At 48.1% G+C, this 21,542-nt stretch overlaps 1 protein-coding gene across 1 annotated transcript in view; it reads right to left on the reverse strand.

Moving 5' to 3' along the window:
* SGO1 (shugoshin 1) overlaps positions 1 to 21,542 on the reverse strand; it is a 1,219,270-nt gene that overhangs the window by 363,652 nt on the left and 834,076 nt on the right. Inside the window, exon 9 of the mRNA XM_044066235.1 lies at positions 11,570 to 11,890. Coding sequence (XP_043922170.1) covers positions 11,570 to 11,890 — 321 coding nt within the window. The remainder of the gene's footprint in view (positions 1 to 11,569; positions 11,891 to 21,542) is intronic.

Raw genomic sequence — 21,542 nt, forward strand, 5'->3', positions numbered from 1 at the left:
AAGTTACAATCATCCTTCATGGGTCTATTTCTGCTCCTATGAAGACCAAGTTTTGACATGGCTCTAGAGCAGATTTTCTGTAGTTTATTGTAATCCCTAGAGAGGAACAGAGTTGTAGTGTGGAGTCTTTGGCCTGTAGCAGAAGATGCTTGGTTGGGGCAGTTATGAGCCGGTCATTCAGATATGGAAACACCCGGAATCCTTGACATCTCAGGTGAGCCACAACTACTGCCATGCATTTGGTAAACACTCTGGGGGCTGTAGTAAGACCAAAGGGCAAAGCTCAAAATTGGAAGTGACTGGCTCCTAGCCAGAAGTGCAAATGTCTTCTGGACCACCTTTCCATCCATATATGGTAGCAGGCATCCTGAAGATCTATACAGCACATCCAACTGTCTTTTTCCAAAAAAGGAAGTGTTGAATGCAGTGTCACCATCTGGAACTTACTCTTTTTGACGGATTTGTTTAGATTGCTGAGATCCAGAATGGGCCTGCAGTCCCGTTTTCTTTGGAAACAAAAATAATATTGAGCAATTTCCAAATCCTCTCTGGGCCACGGGGACTTCTTGATTGACTCTGTTTTTTAGCGGCTTCTGAATTTCTAAGCTTGTTTGTTCCTTTTGACTAGGTGGAACATCTGGAACTGTTTTGTTTTTGGGAATGGGGAAGGAAAAGGGAATGACGTAACCCCTGGATATTGTGCTCTGCACCTATTTATCGTTTGTTATTTTTAGCCAGGCAGGAAGGTGCAAAGACAATCATCCCCTAACTGCCTCAGAAGCGGACAATTGGGCACCCCCTCAAGGGTGCTGAAAGGACTTACCAAAAAAAGATTATCTGGACTCCTGATCCTGCAGGTCCCCACTGCCACAAGGACAGCTTCTTTCATTATTGATCCCCCCATGTCTCTAGGGAATTTCACCCTGTGTGTCTTAAAGACCTTTGATTTTTTTGAACCACATCTTTCCAGTATCTCTATGACCTTTGGGAAAGGGTCTGGTGGGTGTGGAAAAACATACTCCAATGGCCTTTCTGTTCACATCTGGTGAGCTTCTCTTTAACTTTGGGCCCAAAGAGAGAGCAGCCATCAAAAGGAGGGTTAATGAAGGGAGACTTGAAGGGCTCAGCGAAATCACAAAAGCTCATCCAGGCCAGTCTCCTAAGAGAGATGCCTGAACCCGCTGCCCTACTCATTCTGTCTGCTACATATGAGATGAGTCTCATGGAAGAGTATGAAAAAATTTAGGGTGGTGAGCTGAGAGATTACTTGTCTGCAACCTCATCAGCTACAGCTCCTTGAAGGGAGTCTGACAACTCCTTTATCAGATCCCTATGTAGTCTAGTAAAATATGTTAAGTAATTCAGCGACCATAACGCAAAGGTTGATGGTGAAAAGATGCGCTTCTCGTATCTACCCATGGTCCTAGAATCTTAATTTGGATAGAGGAACTAGTCTCAGATAGTTCCTTGTTAGTGGATGCCACCATGACCATGACATCAACTGTTACACCTTTTATGAGGAAAGGCTTGTCTGAAGGGGCAGTAATATATTTGCTTGGCCTCCTAGAAGTAGATTCTATGTTGTCTGGGGTCTTCCAAGCCTTCCCAGAGATTAACTCGATAAGCTTGTCGGAAAGAGGAGTTAGCCAAGAGGTGGAAGGGAGAGACCCAAAAGCCTTCAGGTATACAGATTCCTCAGCTGAACGGGCTATGGACTGCCAGTCACCTCTCCGTTTTAACATGTCCAGGATGCTTCCAAAGGGGACATCTTCAGAAGGTGACTGAGGGGAACCTTCTGCATCATTGAGGTCAGTATTAGATGTGACTGACTCTTTTGGGGAGTCCAGATGCTTCCGCTTGCAAGTTCTGTTCCGAGTGGGGTGATCTAGGAAATTTCAGAAGAGAGGGGTCCCTTGCTGGATGGTCCAAGGCCTGGGGTCTCTACGGTCCTGTGGAAAGGATACATGAGAAGGGGAAGTCACCAGCCCAGAAGTAGAAGGAAGATCCTGGACAGACTGTGTCAGAGACTGAGATGTAGATATTACCCCTCCTCATAACCTCAAAGGCACTCTGACCCTCTTGTGAAGTGTAGTGCCCCTGGATCCAATAAAATGGTAGTCAGAGCTGAGGGAATCTCCGGTGCAGAAGACAGACACTCCGAGGCAGAGGTAGGATCAAACTCACCCTTGCTGAATCCCAAACAGGCAGGGTTGGATCCGATGAGGTCCAGTTCCACACTCCAGGTCCGATTGGCGAGTGCTCCTACAGATCTCCTGCTCCAACAGAGCAGAACTCAGGGCAGATGTCAGAGCCAAGAAACCTGTGGGCCTGGGATCTGAGATGGACACCAGCTGGAGATCTGAATCTTCTGACTCCAATACCAGGGGTTGGATCAGAGGAGGAATAGGAGCCGATGGAGAGGACTTTGTCAGATCTGATGCTCTTGGGCTTGGATCCAGCAATAACTTGGCCAAATCCAGTGTCTTCAGAAGTCTCTGCACTACCCTATCCACATCATCTGACAAGCTCCTTGTAGATCAGGTAGAGGATCTCAATTTGGTTTGATTCTCACATGGGGTAACTGGCTAGGCTGAAAATGGCCCAAAAGGGCAGTTAGCCTAGTACTAATCTATGAATAATGGGGATGGAAGCCGAGAAGATATAGGCTCCAATGATGGAGAATGGCTCTGAAGTCTAAACTCAGTGGGAGCCAAAGAGGTTGGAGAAGAAGGCTCAGGCTGCTCCAAAGACCTCTCAGATCAGAAAGCTACTGGCTGCTCCAAAGAAGATGTAGGAGCAGTCAGTTTATGTATTTTCTGTCTCAGCTCCGAGGATGATTTTGGAGTCGAGGAAGGCTGCTTTTGAGATTTATGTGAGTTATCTGATGATTTACTAGATTTAGAAGACTCGAGTGAAATAGCCTCAGAAAAAGGAGTTTTTAGTAAACCTTTTAATATTAGTTTATCTTTACACTCCATAAGGGCCCTTTGGTTGCAGCCATGATAAATGGAGCATGATTACTGTAAATGTAAATGCCCCAGGCAAGACACAAAGTGTGTGCATCACTTAGAGGCATCTTTTTGTCACATTATTCATATTTTTTTAAACCCTAAGGGTTTCCCATCCTGTTTTTGAGACGTATTAAATTCAGATACAAGCAATACAAATTTTAGCTTCAGAAAAAAAGGGAGAAGGGAACACACACACACGAACACCCTCTAAAACGGACATTGACCAGATTGAGAAAATATAGAAAGTTTTTTTTTTTCTAAATTATAGAAGTAGGTGGTGAAAGAAAGTCCTCTAACTTAAAATGAACGTTGGAAAGGGAAAGCTTAGAAGAGGTAAACACTCGCAAAAAGAATGTCCTTAACAAAAATCGGACTAAAGAAGGCAAGGGAATTACTAACTAAGAAATATAACAGAAACCAAGTACAAAAGTCGATTAAGTAAGAAATACAATAATAAAACTGCCACTTAGCCCAGAGCTTCCTGGAAGAACCACGTCTTTTGCTGACCGGCAAACGAGATCTGAGGGTTTAGGGAATTGCATCATGGGTAAGGCAGAATGCCCACAAGTTTTGCTGAAGGCTTCGAGATTTTGAAAAAGTCAGAAACGGATCCGACCCACAAGTGAGAATAAAGGCGAGATTGACAACATCACATCCACTGACAGCCCCCCCAAAAAGTACAAGAACCTGCTACTAACTAAAAAAAAAAAAAACACACACAAACCTTTAAGAAAAATATAAAAAAATTAGAAGTTATGTACTTATCATAACATTCCATCTGAGTAGGTGGATTCATTTGTCTGCAACCTGTGGGTATGGATCCGATATCGGATCCGAACAGGCATGGTTTATCCAGCTATGGATCCGAGCTCCTAGCTCCTCCCCTCACCCATAATGCCCTGCTCTCCCTACATGACCTCAGATCGAGTTTGCCCTGCACCAACTACCCTAACCAAAGGGTAACACACCCTATGCAGGAAACTGACAAGGCCAGGAGGATAGGAGGGCGGGATGGTTGCAGACAAATGAATCCACCTACTCAGATGGAACGTTATGGTAAGTACATAACTTCTAAATCTGAAGTAGGAGAATTCATTTGTCAGCAACCTGTGGGACAGAGTCCCCAGCTACCTGAATCTTGGGTGGCCATCATGGAAGGATATTCCGGAGCACCGCGGAGCCAAAGGATGCTCTACCTCTAGAAGTGACTTCCAGCTTGTAATGAGTAATAAAGGTATAAGATGAAGCCCAAGTGGCTGCTGAACAAATGTCATCCAGAGGAACCCTAGACTTAAAGGCCGCTGAAGTAGAGACAGACCGGGTCGAATGAGCATGGACTCCCTCCGGTGCGGGCCTCCCAGAGGCTTGGTACGCCAACAGAATACACTGAGAAATCCAGAGTGACAAAGAAACTTTGGAAATTGGTTTACCCAGATTGAATTTGGCAAAAGAAATGAACAACTGGTCTGATTGCCTATGACCAGCTGTCCTATGAAGGTAAAAACGAAGCTGCCTGTGAACATCCAAGGAATGCAGCTTGTATTCGCCTTTCTTTTGATACTTAGGGAAGAAAACAGGGAGGATGATGGACTGATTAATGTTAGCTTCCAAAGCTACTTTAGGAAGAAAGGAAGGATTGGTCCTTAGGTACACCCGGTCCGGATGAAAAATCAAATAAGGCGGTTTCATGGACAGGGCCTGAAGCTCTGAAACTCTCTTAACCGAAGTAATGGCTACCAAAAAAGCAGTCTTAAAGGACAAGTATTTAAGATCGACTGGCCGCAGGTTCAAGGGGAGCGGTCAAGGCCTGAAGTACCAAGGAAAGATCCCACGGGGAACCGTTTCTTTGACAGGGGTCTGAGCAAAAAGGTGCCTTTTAGGAAGGTTTTGCATAACTTAGCCGACATAAGAGACCCTGAATCGTGTCCAACATGGTAATAAGATATGGCCGCCAGCTGAATTTTGACCGTGGAACTACTGGCGCCATCATTAAAGAGAGTAGTAAGGCAATCTAGAACCAAAGGAAGGGGAACCGTGAAAGGATCTAGGCCTTGCCGCTCTGCCCAAATGGAGAAACGCTTCCATTTACTGCGGTAAATTTTTCTGGTAGAGGGCTTGTGGGCCGCTACCAGAATGGCCTTAACTGGGGACGAGATACCGGGAGTCCTGATTAGGAGTGGAACTGGAGCAGCCAAGCAGTCAACTTCAGGTTGTCCAGGTTCGGAGTTGGCAGGTTCGACAGGTGTGATATCAGATCCGGAATGGGATCTAGAATCCAAGGTGGATTCACTGAATGAGACCTTAGGTAAGGGAACCAGATCTGTCGAGGCCAGAACGGGGCAATGAGGATCATTCTGCACCCCAACCGAGAGGCTTTCTGAAGTACTTGTAGCATCAGAGGTAGAGGGGGGTATGCGTAAAGAAGACCGGGAAGCCAAGTATGCACCAGAGCATCTCTCGGAGAATCTCCTGGAGGGGGGATTAGAGCGAAAAAACTGTCGCACTTGGCGTTTAAAGAAGAAGCAAAGAGATCGCAACAGGGAGTCCCCCATTGTACGAAGATACGTTTCGCTACTTGAGAATTGAGAGACCACTCGTAAGGGGAGAGAATGGTGCGACTGAGCTTGTCCGCTAGGATGTTGGTCCGACCCGGAATATGCGTTGTGATGAGAAAGCGGTTGGTGGAGATCGCCCATTCCCACACTCTCATGGCTTCTCGACATAAAGGGTAAGACCTGGTTCCCCCCTGTTTGTTGATGTACCAGACCACCGACATGTTGTCTGATTGAATCACAATAGTTCCCAGGGGAAGGAGGGCCTGAAGTGCTTGCAACGCCAAGAGCACCGCCCTCATTTCCAGAACACTGATATGCAGGGAGGTCTCTGAATCGCTCCACGTGCCTTGGACCATCCGCCCAAAATGCCCCCACCCGAGGCGGAGCGTCCATGGTCACCGTGGCGAGAGGGGGAGATGCACAAAAGGGGCGGCCCCTGTGGAGGTCCGGAGAATGGAGCCACCACAAGGGAGACCGCTTGCAAGCCTTGCTGATTGCAATGGGATGATACAGGGGGAGGGAGAGAAATGACCATTGCACCTGAAGTGTCCATTGAAGCACCCGCATGTTCAAGCGGGCGTGCGGAAGAAGAGTAATTGCTGCCGCTATAGACCCTAGCGCCCGCAGGATCAATTCCACAGGTGTTGAGCTGGAGTGAAGGATGGCCCGCACCTGGAGTCGCAGATTCCGAACCCTGTTGGTTGTGAGAAAGGCTCTTAAATTTCGTGTCTAACCTGGCTCCTATAAATTCTATTGTTTGAGTAGGGACCAGGTTGGACTTTTCTATGTTTACCGTGATGCCTAGCTTGGGAGCTAGACAAAGGAAGGAGTCTCTTGCCAAAGAGAGTAGATGCCTTGTTGGGGCAGTGAGAAGCAGTCGTCTAGGTACGGAAAGACCTGCACCCCCTGAAGCCTCAGGTGGGCCGCAACCACTGCTAACACTTTGGTGAACACCCTGGGGGCTGTGTTGAGACCAAAGGGAAGGACCCTGAACTGGTAGTGACTGGCTCGCAGCCGAAAGCGAAGAAACCTCCTGGATCGTCTGTCCATCAGAAAGTGAAGTACGCGTCCTTGTGGTCTATAGAGCACATCCAGTGACTCTCCCCTAGAAGGGGGAGGGATGGACTGCAAAGTGACCATCCGGAACATCTCTTTGGGAACTGACAGGTTCAACAGGGACAGGTCTAGAATGGGTCTTAGGTCCCCCGTTTTTTTTTGGCACTAAAAAAGAACCTTGAGTAGAACCGTGATCCGATCTGGGAGGACGGGCTGGAAGGCTCTCTCAGCAGATGGCCAATTTCTGCTGAAGCGGCCTCCGTCTGATCGGGTGGAACATCGGGGAGGATTTTTAACTTTTGACATGAAGAAAGGGGATCTTGTAACCTCTGGATATAATCCGGAGTACCCAGCGGTCCGATGTAATGGACTCCCATGCCGCTAGGTGCTCCGGAACGCCCCCGACTGCCTCCAGAGTGGAGCAGTCGGGCAACCCCTCAGGGTTGCTGCGTGGGCCATTCAGAGAAAGGTTCCCTGGACCCAAAGTTCCTGGGAGCCCCTCTGCCCCTAGGGCGGCGTCCTCCCTGTCCTCCTCCGCCGTGGAAGGACTGGTTGTCCGGAGCGGGTTGGGAATGCTGCCACTTCCGGAACCACATCTTCTTCTGGCCCTTTTGGTTCCTAGAGTAGGACCTCTGGGGCACAGAGAAGCGGACTCCGATGGTTGACAGCGTCTTCCCGTCCTTCTCGCTCTGAACCAAGGTATTGCGACCTGTCTTGCCAAAAAGGGCAGAACCGTCAAAGGGGGCATTCGTGAATGACGCATTGAAGGGCTCCGTAAAATCGCAGTGGCAGAGCCAGGCCTGCCGTCTTGTGACTAGGCCCGCTCCCGCAGCTCTAGCGACTCCCTTGGTAGCATGGGAAAGTAACCGCATAGAGGTGTTAGTCACAGAACGAAGAGTGGCCATACAGGTGGAGTGCATAAGTTTGTCCTCCTCCGATATGGACTCTGGGGGGGATGCAGCGTATTCCTTGACAAGATCGCGCTGCATCCTAATGACATGTGCCAAATAGTTGAGCGCCCTCACTGAGAAGGTCACTGAACTAAAGATTCACTTCCCCAAATGGTCCATCATCCGAGACTCCTTGCTCGGGGGATGGACTGAAGGACTCTCCTGGGCGAGTTCCCTCTTAGTGGCTGCTGCCGACAACATGGCATCTACCGGGGGTCCCTTGCTCCAGCGGGCACGGTCAGCAGGGGGGCTAAGGATCCTGTCGGGCCTCTTAGGGATTGGCTCCACGGTGTCCGGGTCCTTCCACGCCCTGGTGGTAATAAGGTCCACCAGGGGGTCGGCAGGAGGGGACACCCAAGAGGTAGACGGGCCCGCTTCAAATGCCTCCAAGAACACTGACTCGTCCGAAGAAGACTTTGAGGCAGACCACCCACCTCTAATCCGTAACATTTCCTGATGTCTCCGAAGGAGACATCCTCAGGGGGTGATCTTGGGGAGCCTTCCCCTTCCTCCAAGTCAGTGTCTTCGGTCAAAGACTCGGGGGAGTCTGTGCCTCCTCTTACACGAATGCTTGCGAGGTGCTTCCTCGGGGGGGCTGTCCGAGGAGCCCCATCAGCAATGTCCAGAACCACAGGAACTGCTTGGGGCAGTGAAGCGGGCTGTCCCAGTGGCCGGGTGATGGAAGCCTGGCCCAGAGCAGATGGAGTGCGGGATGGAGCCGAAGCAAGGACCGGGGGTCCGGATGCCCTCAACAGAGCCCTCTCCACTACATCAAAAGCCGAGGGGGAGCCAGCCTCGACAATAGGATCCGAAAGTCGGCTCCCCCTCGGATCCGATGAGCGGATCGGAGCCGGCGCCGAGCCCCTCGGATCCGAGGGACCAGTGTGCTCTGACAAGGACGGCGCCGAAGGCACATTGAGTCCCTCGGATCCGAAACTTGGGCCAAGGCTCCGAGAGGTCGGATCCGACAGACTCGAGGGCAGGGTCGGATCCGAAGTACCCAGTACTGTCGGCGCCGACCCACCCGCTGCTCGAGGCTGCCCGGCTCGGCGCTCCAACCCGGGTAGCGGGTCGGAGAACGAGCAATGGGCTTAAAAGGGGTCGAGCTCCCCAGGGGAGGCAGGAGCACTCCCATCTGCATCTGGGCTTGGATGAACCTTCGCATCATCCGGTCCAGATCAGCATCGGAGAGGCTGTAAGTAGACCTCGACGAGGCTACCGAGGTAGGCCTTGAGTGCCGCCTCGATAGCCTCGAAGGAGGTTGGGTCTCCTCATCTTCAGGCTCCGGTGAAAAGCACGGGGACCGGAGCCGAGGAGGGGGAGAGCCAGCAGCCAGAGAGGCCGGAGGAGAAGCCCGCTTAGCCGGCGGGGCCGAAACGGAGGTCTCGGCCCGCCGCTTGTGGTGCTTCTCCGGTCCTTTTCCTGGCTTCCCTCTCCTCCGACCCTTTGGCGGGAGTTTGAATCCCGGGTGGAGGAGGGGGAGCAGGCAAGGCAGGGACTGCAGAAGCAGTGACCACCAAGGGGGCGGGGGCTGAAGCCGAGTCTTGGGGCAAGAGTCCCGCCAAGACCAGCTTCGACCTCCACTCCTTCAATGCCCTGGGGATGAACCCTGCACAGATTGAACACCCTGAAGTGAGGTGTTCAAACCCAAGGCATCGAACGCACCGAGTGTGGCCATCAACAGGGGAAAGCTTATGGCCACACTCGGAGCACTTTGAAAAAAACAGCCTTTGGGGCCTCAGACATCACTATTTTTTTTTTTTTTTTTTTTTTTAAATAGTAACAATAAAATAAACTAAAACACTCACACAAAGGCCCCCAAAAAAAACACACACACACCAACTACGAACCAGCGAGGGAAGGGTAAAAACTATATTAAATTAACCCAAAAAAAGATATAAACAGAAGGGAAACCTATAACTTTCACACAACTTAAAAGTTTTAAAACCCTTTAATAAGAATACCAAGACTTAGCTTTTGGAGTTCTGACGACCCAGCCTTTACCATGCGCGGCAAACTAGATCTGAGGTCATGTAGGGAGAGCAGGGCATTATGGGTGAGGGGAGGATCTAGGAGCTCGGATCCATAGCTGGATAAACCATGCCGGTTCGGATCCGATATCGGATCCATACCCACAGGTTGCTGACAAATGAATTCTCCTACTTCAGATTTGATGATTCATACAGTTTGTTCACATAAGCATTCATATACAAAACTCCCCTACAAGTAGTGACAGTTCACAACATATCAAATGTGTAGTAAAAAGTTTTCCTTGAAAAATAATTTTTGTGGAAGGTTTTCCCCAACATGGAACTTATCAGCATTGCCTTAAGAGAAGCTCACAAAAAGAGAGCACTTTAGTGGCAAGAAGGCTTTGACAGTTTTGGCACAGTCTTTGTATATGGAGCCCCTCTTAACCTCCTGACATCTGAAGTGTGTGCAGGGCGCCTCACAGTTTGAAAAGCTGGCTGATGGCATTGGGAAGACCCATATGGCTTAGTCTACTTTAACACTGATGTTGAAAATCTTGCCTCCCTTCAGAGCTTGAGCAGTTTAATTGCTTTCTTGGGAGTGAGTTCCCTCTCCCTCTTCTGGCGATGGTGGGATGACTCCAAAATTGGACAACTGATCTGAATTGGCTAGCAGGATCTGTATAAACTTGAGGGAAATCCTGGGCCAATTTAAACCAAAACTGGGAGATAGGCTGAGCGTGGTCTCGTCTAGCATATGCATATTAGTTAAAAGCAAGGGTTCTAACATGGTGGGCATCGACCCCTCAGATATCTGGGTCCTCAAGATAGAGAGTGTGGCTGCTTAAGACACAAGGACGCAAGGACATCAGCCCTGAATCAGTAGATTCTGGTGTCCTCACTGACCAATATAATAGGGATATTCTCGCCCTCAAATATGAAATTGAAATAGGTGTCAGAACAGGCATTTGGTCTGTCCACAGCTGCAGTATATTGGATCTGAAAGGACATCTAATCAGTCAGAGGCATGATGGTCTCCCTGAATGGTATCTCCAGAAGCTTCAGAGATCCCAAGCATCTGAGCTGTGAGTTGTGAATGTACTTCCACAGTTCTGATATCTTTGGGCCTAGGAAGGAGAGCCAGGACTGAAGTAAGATCCCAGCCTACAGTTTTCAGTCTCTTTCACTGTGGACCTGCTTCAATATGGTTCTTAAGTTTTTTTTGTTGTTTTTGTTTTTTTTTTTTTTATAGATGGAGATCTGAGGGAGGTAACTGCTGTGTGTTGCCTCACATGCCCAAATAGGCCTGAAGAACCAATTCCTTTCTCCTCTGGATTTCTCATCTAAACCTCACATGAAAAATGCAAGAGGAAATGTCATACTAAGCCCACCCCTTACAAAAAAGTGTAATGAGAGTGGAAATCTTTTTGTGGAATCTGGCATCTATATGCACATTTAGACAGTTCTGGCAGCTTGGACATAAAGCACAAACTCTAAATGCTTGCACCTCTACTGTTAATATGAAGCAAATAGAAGCCCCCCGCTGGGGTTCATATATGCCTAACTCTGGAGGCCATAGGCTGAGCCAATAGACTGAAAGATGGAAGCATACAGTGAGGTACAAACTAGCACTGTATTATGGTGATAATTACTGCAACACTGACCCATAAGAACATCTGAGGTTAGAAGTAAACTGCTTACAGCCCCCAAAGCCACTAATTTCTTTTTTTCTAACTGGCGAACAAGGGATTATAGTGAATTTATAAGGTACAAAAAATTCAGTTGGAGCTAGTACTTTCTCTTTTATGCCATTGATGCTATGGAATGCTGTACCACTTTCTGTGACAAAAATGACCCTATTAGGGGTATTATAATTAAAAAAACAAGCAAATTAAATACAGAAATTTCTATGTGACCTCAACACCTCTTCTGATTCTGTCTGCAGCTTTCCTTTGAAATGCTTCAAGTGAAAATGCAAACTAGCATTCAGAAAAAAATTATGTATCAAATATATTACGTATACTTACTTTTTGCAGTCACTCCAACGCAGTTTGTTGACACAGTATCAGTCATCAAAGAATCAATATTACCATCTCTGTTTTCTTTTTCAGCTTTTAAAACTTGGTTTACCAAAAATTTCTGGTCCTGCTTTGGCCTTATTGCAATTACTTTTCTCTCTCTCTGTCGGTGATTACGGTGACCTGTTTTACCTTTCAAGTTACAAGGCAATTTTGGATTGTAATGTTCATCCTCAGAATCACTCGCTTCACTGTAACATCTTTCCAATGCTCTGGAATTTTGTTTCTCAGGTGGTCTGCTTCCTTGAAATGATGATGAACTAGAAGAGTCTTCAAAATTTAAAAAAAAATGTTAGTTTGACCCATGATTGAAGACAATACCTGGCTACAACATTTCAAAATTAGCACTCCACATTTATGAGCTCCTACAGTGTTACCAAAATGAGTTGTACCACTATAACAGTCTGGACTGCTCACTGTACAGAACTTTCTGTTTTTTTAAAGTATGAAGTTAGGTTGTGGAAAAAGTACGGCTCTATGAGACACTCACCATAGAAGATTTCAATAGAAGTAGATCGTCAATGGAAAATCCTGTGGTAGGTACTATTCTAACAAATAGTTTTCTACTCAATAATATTTCCGCCAGGCTGAACTTCAAGCAGTCCAATATCCTGTTGGGTTTGGGCAGAAGTCTCACGTCACTTCTTCTTTGACATCAGCTGGCATGTGCCTCACATTGAAACAGTTGCTCTGTGCTTTCTTTAACAGGAAACTTGAATCCTATGTCTAAATATTACTATAACAACTTATAACTATAACAATGTAAACACTATCATACCTCTCAAGTGTACCTCAATATGAGGAACGTTCCTCATTTTGGGTCATAAAAAAGCCGATGTTCCTCAAAGTTCCACACTGAAAGGGTCTGTAACTTATTTAGTGTTAGTAATTTTTTAGCTGATATCCAAGGTAAATAGTACTGAATTATATCAATGTATCAAAAGAACATTTTATAAGTATAAAGTAGCACATTTTAAACATCTGTAAGCTTCCTATTTGAAGTTGTTAGAAAGCTCTTAGTAGGTGTTCCACATTATTAGAGGTAATGTTCCTCATTTTGGAGATGGAAGGTTGAGAGCTATGAACACTATTTCAAAGTCAAAAACAACTAAAAAACAAATTTGCATTTATTCCACAATACGCAAGTGCTTTTGTCTTTATATGAGACTTCATCAGACAAAATTAAAACACATTTAAAATATTCTTATGTAACTAGATCATGTGATTGTAAGAACCAATCACAGATCTCAATGCCTCATTTTTTTTTTTCTTTTTAGACTTTCAAATTCTCTACCATTTAGCCCAGGGCTGTTGCAAGCATCCATGTTAAGCTGCCAGCAATATTCCTTTCAATCCAGTTCATCTTCAGCATCAAATCTGTAACTAAAATCCCTAACCCAATCTATAACAATAAACAAATAGCTAGGTTTGAATTTACACTCGCTGCTGTATTTAGCCAGGGCATTACTATTTTACACAGAATATATATGTTCATAAATTTTGCTGTGCAATTCCTTTGTATTTCTGCCAACACAGAAAGACTGACATCCAGAGCATCTCACTGAATAAACAATACATTTAGATTTACAAGTAAAATAACCCTGAATATCAATTTTCCTCACTGTAATATACAGTGTACATGATCCAACATCTAAAAACTTAAAAATAATTACAATTAAATAATCTGATCACAATTATTCAAGTTATTCAAACTTTTCTGAAAAAAGGATTTTAAATTAGCTCTCCTTTTTCTGACGAAAACGGGAACCATGTCTGTTTTATCAACAGACTCTGGAAAACTTGACAATATTTTCCTTTTTTTTTTAAACAAATTCTGTATGCTTTTAGCATCCACAGAATAACTTAAACACACGCCAAGCTATAATCTAGTATGGGTAAGAGGATACTCTTCATGAAAATGTGGAAACTGATTGCATGTCTAGTAACTAGCTTTCTTGGATGCAGAGAATAAGAAGTTATGTACTCACCATAACGTTCCATCTGAGTAGATAAACTTCATTTGTCAGCAACCTGTGGGTATCGGATCTGACTTCGGATCTGAGCCGGCAGTTTTCAACAGCTTAGATCCGAGCTCCTAGCTCCTCCCTCTACCCATAAACCCCTGCCAACCCTGACTGACCTCAGATTAAGTTTGCCCCCAAGCAGCAACTGCTACAGATTTACCAATTTCAAATGTCATCTCCGAAGACAGCAAAAATGAATAATCGAAGGTCAGGGAGAAGGAAGGGGGGATGGTTGCTGACAAATGAAGTTTATCTACTCGGATGGAATGTTATGGTGAGTACATAACTTCTTAATCTGAAGTAGTTAACTTCATTTGTGCAGCAACCTGTGGGACAGAGTCCCCAGCTACCTGAATCTTGGGCGGCCATCATGGAAGGATGTTCTGGAACACTGCAGAGCCAAAGGATGCTCTCCCTCTGGAGATAATATCCAGCTTATAATGACTGATAAAGGTATGAGATGAGGCCCAAGTGGCGGCCGAACAAATATCATCTAAAGGTACCCTGGATCTAAAAGCAGCAGAGGTAGACATAGATCGGGTAGAGTGGGCACGGACTCCCTGAGGCACTGGCCTACCAGAACTATAAGCCAAAAGAATACATTGCGAGATCCATCGAGACAGCGTAACTTTGGATACCGATTTACCCAAATTCTTTTTGGCAAAGGAGACGAACAACTGGTCGGATTGCCTATGACCAGATGTCCTGTGAATATAGAATCGAAGTTGTCTATGCACATCCAACGAGTGTAGTTTGTATTCTCCTTTGTTGTGATAGTTGGGAAAGAAAACTGGCAGATTAATGGACTGGTTGATATTAGATTCAGAAGCAACCTTAGGGAGAAAGGAGGGATTGGTCCTGAGGTAGACTCTATCCTTGTGGAAGGTTAGATACGGGGGTTTGACACAAAGGGCCTGAATTTCAGAAACTCTTCTGGCAGAGGTGATGGCAACGAGAAAGGCCGTCTTCCAAGACAAATACTTGAGTTCCACTGAAGCTGCAGGCTCAAAGGGGGTGAGCTGTCAAAGCCTGAAGCACTAACGACAAATCCCATGGAGGTACCACTTCCTTTACCGGAGGTCTGAGCAGGAAGGTGCCCTTCAGGAAGGTCTTGCACAGCTTTGAAGTGATCAAGGGACGCAGATCATGTCCGACATGGTAGTGAGAGATAGCTGCTAGTTGAACCTTGACAGTGGAACAGCTAGCTCCCTGGTGAAATAATCCTGATAAGAAGTCTAGCACCGCAGGTAAAGGAGCTGTGAAGGGATCCAAGTTTTGACGTTCTGCCCAGATAGAGAAATGTCTCCATTTGCTACTGTAAACCTTCCTAGTAGAAGGCTTGTGGGCTGCAACTAGAATAGCTTTGACTGGGGAAGAGATGCGGGGAGTCCTGGCTAGGAGTGGAACTGGAGCAGCCAAGCTGTGAGCTTGAGGCTGTCCAGGTTCGGGGTCGGGAGACCCAGAGGATGGGAGATCAGATCCGGGAGGGGATCTAGAATCCAAGGAGGATTCACCAGATGAGACCAAAGGTAAGGAAACCAGGTTTGACGAGGCCAGAATGGGGCAATGAGGATAATCCTGCTCCCCAACCGACTGGCTTTCTGTAGAAACTTTAGCATCAGGGGGAGAGGTGGGTAAGCATAAAGCAGACCGGGAGGCCAAACATGCACCAGAGCGTCTCTCGGAGATTCCCCGACTTGGGGAATTAAAGCGAAATAGCTGTTGCATTTTGTGTTTGAGGGAGAGGCGAAAAGATCGCAACAGGGCTGCCCCCATATGGCAAAAATCTGATTCGCTACGTGCGGATTGAGAGACCACTCGTAAGGGGAAAGGATGGTGCGACTGAGTTTGTCCGCCAAGATGTTGGACCGTCCCGGAATGTGCATTGCAATGAGAAAACGGTTGGTGGAGCTAGCCCATTCCCACACTCTCATGGTCTCTCGACAGAGCGGGTAAGACCTGGTTCCCCCTTATTTGTTGATGTACCAGACAACCGACATGTCCGTCTGGATCGCAAATGTCCATACAGGAAGAAGGTCCTGAAGTGCTTGCAACGCTAATAGCACTGCCCTCATCTCCAGGACATTGATATGCAAAAAGGTCTCCGTATCGTTCCACGTGCCTTGGACAGTCCTGCACGAAGAGTGCCCCCCCACCCGAGGCGAGAGGTGTCCGTGATCACCGTGGCCAAGGGAAGGGCCATAGAGAAGGGGCGTCCCGTGTGGAGATCCAGAGATTGCAGCCACCACACGAGAGCCCTTTTGCAAGCCCTGCTGAGGGAAATGGGATGACTCAGAGGGTAGTGAAGAAAAGACCACTGGACTTGGAGGGTCCACTGTAAGACCCTCATGTTCAGACGTGCCATAGGTAACAAGTTGATTGCCGCTGCCATTGAGCCTAGAGCCCTCATGACCAACTCCGCCAGAGGAGATGAAGATAGAAGGATGGCCCGCACATGAGACCTCAGGGTTCGAAGTCTCTCTGGGGTTAAGAAGGCTACAAAGATTGATTGTGTTTAACCAGGCCCCGATGAAATCTATGACTCGGGTCGGGGTGAGAGCGGATTTGTCTATATTTATTGTGATCCCTAGCCAGGGAGCAAGGCGAAGAAAATAATCCCTGGCTGTACAGAGTAGATGCCTTGTCGAGGCGGTCAGAAGCCAGTCATCCAGGTACGGAAAAACCTGTATTCCCCTGCAGCCTCAGGTGGGCTGCTATCACTGCTAACACTTTGGTAAACACCCTGGGGGCTGAGGTGAGACCAAAGGGGAGAGCCCTGAATTGGTAATGACTGGCCCCTAACCGGAAGTGGAGAAACCTCCTGGATCGTCTGTCCATTAGAATATGATAGTACGCACCCTTGAGGTCTATCGAGCACATCCAATCATTATCCTGTAATAGGGGGAGACTAGACTGAAGAGTGACCATCCGGAACTTTTCTTTGGTTACCGAAAGTTTCAAAAGGGAGAGATCGAGGATTGGTCTTAAGTCCCCCGTCTTTTTTGGCACCAAAAAGAACCCGGAGTAAAAACCCGATCCAAGCTGGTCTGGGGGGACGTGTTGGATGGCTCTTTTTTCTAGGAGCTGCCGGATTTCCGCAGCTGTGACCTCCCTCTGATTGGGTGGGACATCGGGGAGGTGTTTGGGGAAGAGAAGAGGGCAAGAGAAGTGGATCTGGTAACCTCTAGATATGATGCGAAGCACTCAGCGGTCTGTCGTGATGGACTCCCAAGCTGCCAGGTGCCTCGAGAAACGCCCCCGACTGCCTCCAGAGTGGAGCAGTCGGGCAACCCTTCAGGGCTGTTGCGTGGGCCGGTCGGAGAAAGGATCTCTGGACCCAAAGTTCTTCGGGCCCCCTCTGCCTCTAGGGCGGCGTCCTCCCTGTCCTCCTCTGCCGCGGAAGGACTGGGGGTCCGGAGCGGACTGGGACTGTTGCGACTTCCGGAACCACATCTTCTTCTGCCCTTTTGGTTCTTGGAGAAGGACCACTGGGGAGCAGAGAAGCGGACTCAGACGGCAGACAACGTCTTCCCGTCCTTTTCGCTCTGGACCAAGGTGTCGCGAACGGTCTTCCCAAATAGGACAGAATCATCAAAAGGGGCATTTGCGAGAGATGCCTTGAAGGGTTCCGCGAAATCACAATGCCGGAGCCAGGCCTGACGCCTCATGACGAGACCTGCTCCGCTGGCTCTAGCGGCTCCTTCCGTGGCATGGAATAGCAGCCGCATAGAGGTATTGGAAATGGACCTAAGAGTGGCCATACGGGTGGAGTACAACTGTTTGTCCTCCGCCAACATGGACTCCGGGGGCAATGCAGTGCATTCTTTAATATGATCCTGCTGCAGCCGAATAACATGTGCCATGTAATTCAGTGACCTCACCGAGAAGGACGCTGAACTAAACACCCGCTTCCCTAAGCAGTCCATCGCTCGGGACTCCTTGCCCGGGGGGTGGACCGAGGGGCTCTCCTGAGCTAGTTCGCTCCTAGTGGCCGCCGCCATCAACATGGCATCTACGGGGGGACCCTTGCTCCAATGGGGCCTGTCGGCAGGGGGACTGAGGATCCTGTCAGGGCGCTTCAGGACTGGCTCCACAGTATCTGGCTCCTTCCACGCCCTGGTAGTAATCAGGTCCACCAGGGGGTCGGCCGGAGGGGACACCCAAGAGGTAGAAGGGCCTGCTACAAATGCCTCCAGGAACACGGCTTCGTCCGAGGTCGGCTTTGGGGCAGACCACCCCTCTCTGATCCTGAACATTTCCATGATGTCCCCAAAGGGGACATCCTCGGGGGGTGACCTTGGGGAACCTTCCCCCTCCTCAAAATCCGTGTCTTCGGTTAAGGACTCAGGGGAGTCCAAGTGCCTCCTCTTGCACTTCCGCTTGTGGGGGATCTCCTCGGGGGGCTGTACGAGGAGGCCTCACCAGCAACATCCTGTTCCAAGGGAACGACATGGGACACAGAAGCAGGCTGTCCCTGGGGCCGGGTGATGGAAGTCAGACCCAACAGAGAAGGAGTGTGGGGCGGAACTGTGGCAAGGACCGGGGGCCTGGAAGCAGTCGACAGAGCCCTCTCCATCACGTCGAACGCCGAGGGAGAGCCGTTCTCTCTGGGATCCTAGAGCGGGCCCTCACTTGGATCAGACAGGCGGATCGGGGCTGGCGCCGAAGCAATCGGATCCAATGGCCCAGTATGCTCCGACCTGGACGGCGCCGAAGGCATACTGAAACCCTCGGATCCGAAGCTCAGCCCTCGGCTCTGAGAGCTCAGATCTGACAAAAACGGACCCGACAGGCTCGAGGAAAGAGTTGGCGCCGAAGTAACCGAGACTGTCGGCACCGATGCACTCCCAGTTCCAAGGCTGCCCAGCTCCGAACCCGGGAAGTGGGACGGGGAAGGAGCTATCGGGGCAAAGAAGGGGGTTGAGCTCCCCCCCGGAGGGGGGGGGCAGGAGCACTCCCATCTGCAGTTGGGCCTGGAGGAATCTTCGCATCATCCGGTCCAAGTCTGCGTCGGAAAGGCTGCGCGTAGATCTCGAAGAGGCCACAGAGACTGGATGGGAGTGCCGCCTCGATGACCTCGAAGGAGATCGGGTCTCCTCATCCTCAGGACCCAGTGAAAAACAAGGGGACCGGATCCGAGAAGGAGGAGACCGGGAAGCCCTGGAGGGAGAAGACCGCTTAGCCAGGGGAGCCGAAGCGGAGGCCTCGGTCCTCCGCTTGTGGTGCTTCTCCCTCCTCTTGTCTTTTCTGGCCTCCCTCTCCTCCAGGCCTACAGCGGGAGGTTGAGTCCTGGCCGAGGGGAGAGAGGCAGGAGTGGCCGCTGCCGAAGCTGCGGAGGTAGCCATGGCAGGACCGGAGGCCGAAGCCGAATCTGGGGGCAAGAGACCCGCCAGGATCAGCTTGGATCTCCGGTCCTTGAGTGCCCTGGGGTTGAACGCCACGCAGATGGTACACCCAGAGGAAAGGTGTCCAACCCCAAGGCACAGAACACATCGAGTGTGGCCATCAGCCGGTGAAAGCTTATTGCCACACTAGGTGCACTTCGAAAAGATAGGTTTTGGGGCCTCAGACATTTTTAAACTAAAGAAACACACACGCTAGGCCCCAACACATACACAGACCCTAACGAACCGGTGAGGGAGAGGGAGGGAAAAATATATAAACTAAAGAAGATTTAAGCTAAGGGAAACAGGTACGGACCTAACACACGGTACTCACACCAAAGGTACAGAAAAAAAGTAAAAATGTTTCTATTTTTCTCTCTCAGAAATTCGCTAACGACGGAGCTCGAGAATCCAGCTGCTGACAACAAGCGTGGCAAACTAGATTTGAGGTCAGTCAGGGTTGGCAGGGGATTATGGCTAGAGGGAGGAGCTAGGAGCTCAGATCTAAGCTGTTGAAAACTGTCGGATCCGATACCCACAGGTTGCTGCACAAATGAAGTTAACTACTTCAGATCATATTTTAATACATTTGTTAACCAGGTCGGACCAACAGACACAGGTGTCCCTTTTCTGAGGTGACTGAGAACACGGTCTTGTCATGTGACCTGCTTAGAGTCACACAGTAGGCAAACAGATGTGGAAGAAATCAAACCCTGTGAGCCCCGACTAAAGGAAACAATTTAATAGCATACAGCCTTAGTCCTCAGGACTAAACATCAGACAGATAATCATTAAATATATTAGATGACTGGGACAGCACAAAATATAAGCACGACTATTAAATATATTTGTAAATAACTATTTGGACAAACAGTTAAGTTAAAATTCAACTAAGTCAAACTCTGGTTACATATAGAAAAAACAGCTGCACAAGTAAACTCAACCATAATAGTAGATGTCTGAATGATAACCACAAAAGTAGTCTAAGCTATATGGGCTGCAGCTTGCATAAGATACAACACAAGGCCAGCTTCCAAAACTTCACAGAGCACCTTCCAAGGACCCAAACCGTTAGCTTGAACTGAGCTGACTAAAAAAACAGGTGTGGGTGCAAAGCCCTTAAGAGCTTCACGCTAACGGAGGGAGGCAAAGCCCTAACAGGATATTGTTAAGAAAAGAGAAAAAAAAAATACATGTCCACATCAATAACACTCCAAAAAACAAGGGGGGTGGAGGGAGTGGCTACTGCAGCAGTGATAATCAAAACATTTACTGTTATGCTAAGTTTACTTATACAGCTGTGCAAGCTTCTTTATACTGATCACTGCTGCAGTAGCCAAAACTATCTGGGTAGATTATCACAGCCTAGAACAACTGGGAGGTGGAAGGGGAAAGGTCCAGAAGCCCTACGGAAATGGTCCTATCAAAGCCTGTCCTAGCTCTGTTAAAGAATAAGAAGTTATGTACTCACCATAACGTTCCATCTGAGTAGGTAAACTTCATTTGTCAGCAACCTATGGGTATCGGATCCATATCGGATCCGAGCCGGCAGCTTCAAACAACTAAGATCCGAGCTCCAAGCTCCTCCCCTTTACCCATGACCCACTGCTATCCCTTCCTGACCTCAGATCGAGTTTGCTTATCAGCATAAAGCACAGAACACCAAATAACCACCTCCATATGCTAACCTAAGACAATATGCAATGACAAGCAGGATTCCTTTGAGTATCCATATGGGTTAGGGGGACGGAGGGAGGGTCGGTTGCTGACAAATGAAGTTTACCTACTCAGATGGAACGTTATGGTGAGTACATAACTTCTTAATCTGAAGTAGTTAACTTCATTTGTACATCAACCTACAGGACAGAGTCCCCAGCTACCTAATTCTTGGGAGGTCCTCATGGAAGGATGTTCCGGAGCACTGCAGAGTCGAAGGATGCTCTCCCTCTAGAAACAATATCCAATTTGTAATGGTTTATGAATGTATGAGATGAAGCACAAGTGGCTGCTGAACAAATGTCATCCAACAACACCCTAGATCGAAAAGCAGCAGAGGTAGAGATCGATAGAGTAGAATGGGCATGGACTCCTTGAGGTGCAGACCGGCCAGAACTCTCATATGCCAAAAGGATACATTGTGAGATCCATCTGGACAAAGGGAATTTTGAAACAGGTTTTCCCAAAGTGGGTTTAGCAAAGGGTACAAAAAGCTGTTCTGATTTCCTGTGATCAGCTGTCCTGTGCAAATAGAATCTCAGTTGCCTATGTACGTCTAGAGAGTGTAACCTGTATTCACCTTTATTCTGGTAATTTGGAAAGAAGACTAGTAAATTAATAGATTGGTTGATATTAGACTCCGAAGCAATTTTGGGCAGAAAGGAGGGATTGGTCCTGAGTGAAACTCTATCTTTGTGAAAAATCAAATATGGTGGCTTGGCGCAAAGGGCTTGAAGTTCTGAAACCCTTCTGGCCGAAGTAATGGCAACAAGAAAAACTGTCTTCCAAGATAAGTAT

This window comes from Protopterus annectens, chromosome 3.part1 (assembly GCF_019279795.1).
Source record: "Protopterus annectens isolate FY-2018-M chromosome 3.part1, PAN1.0, whole genome shotgun sequence".
Taxonomy (NCBI): domain Eukaryota; kingdom Metazoa; phylum Chordata; order Ceratodontiformes; family Protopteridae; genus Protopterus; species Protopterus annectens.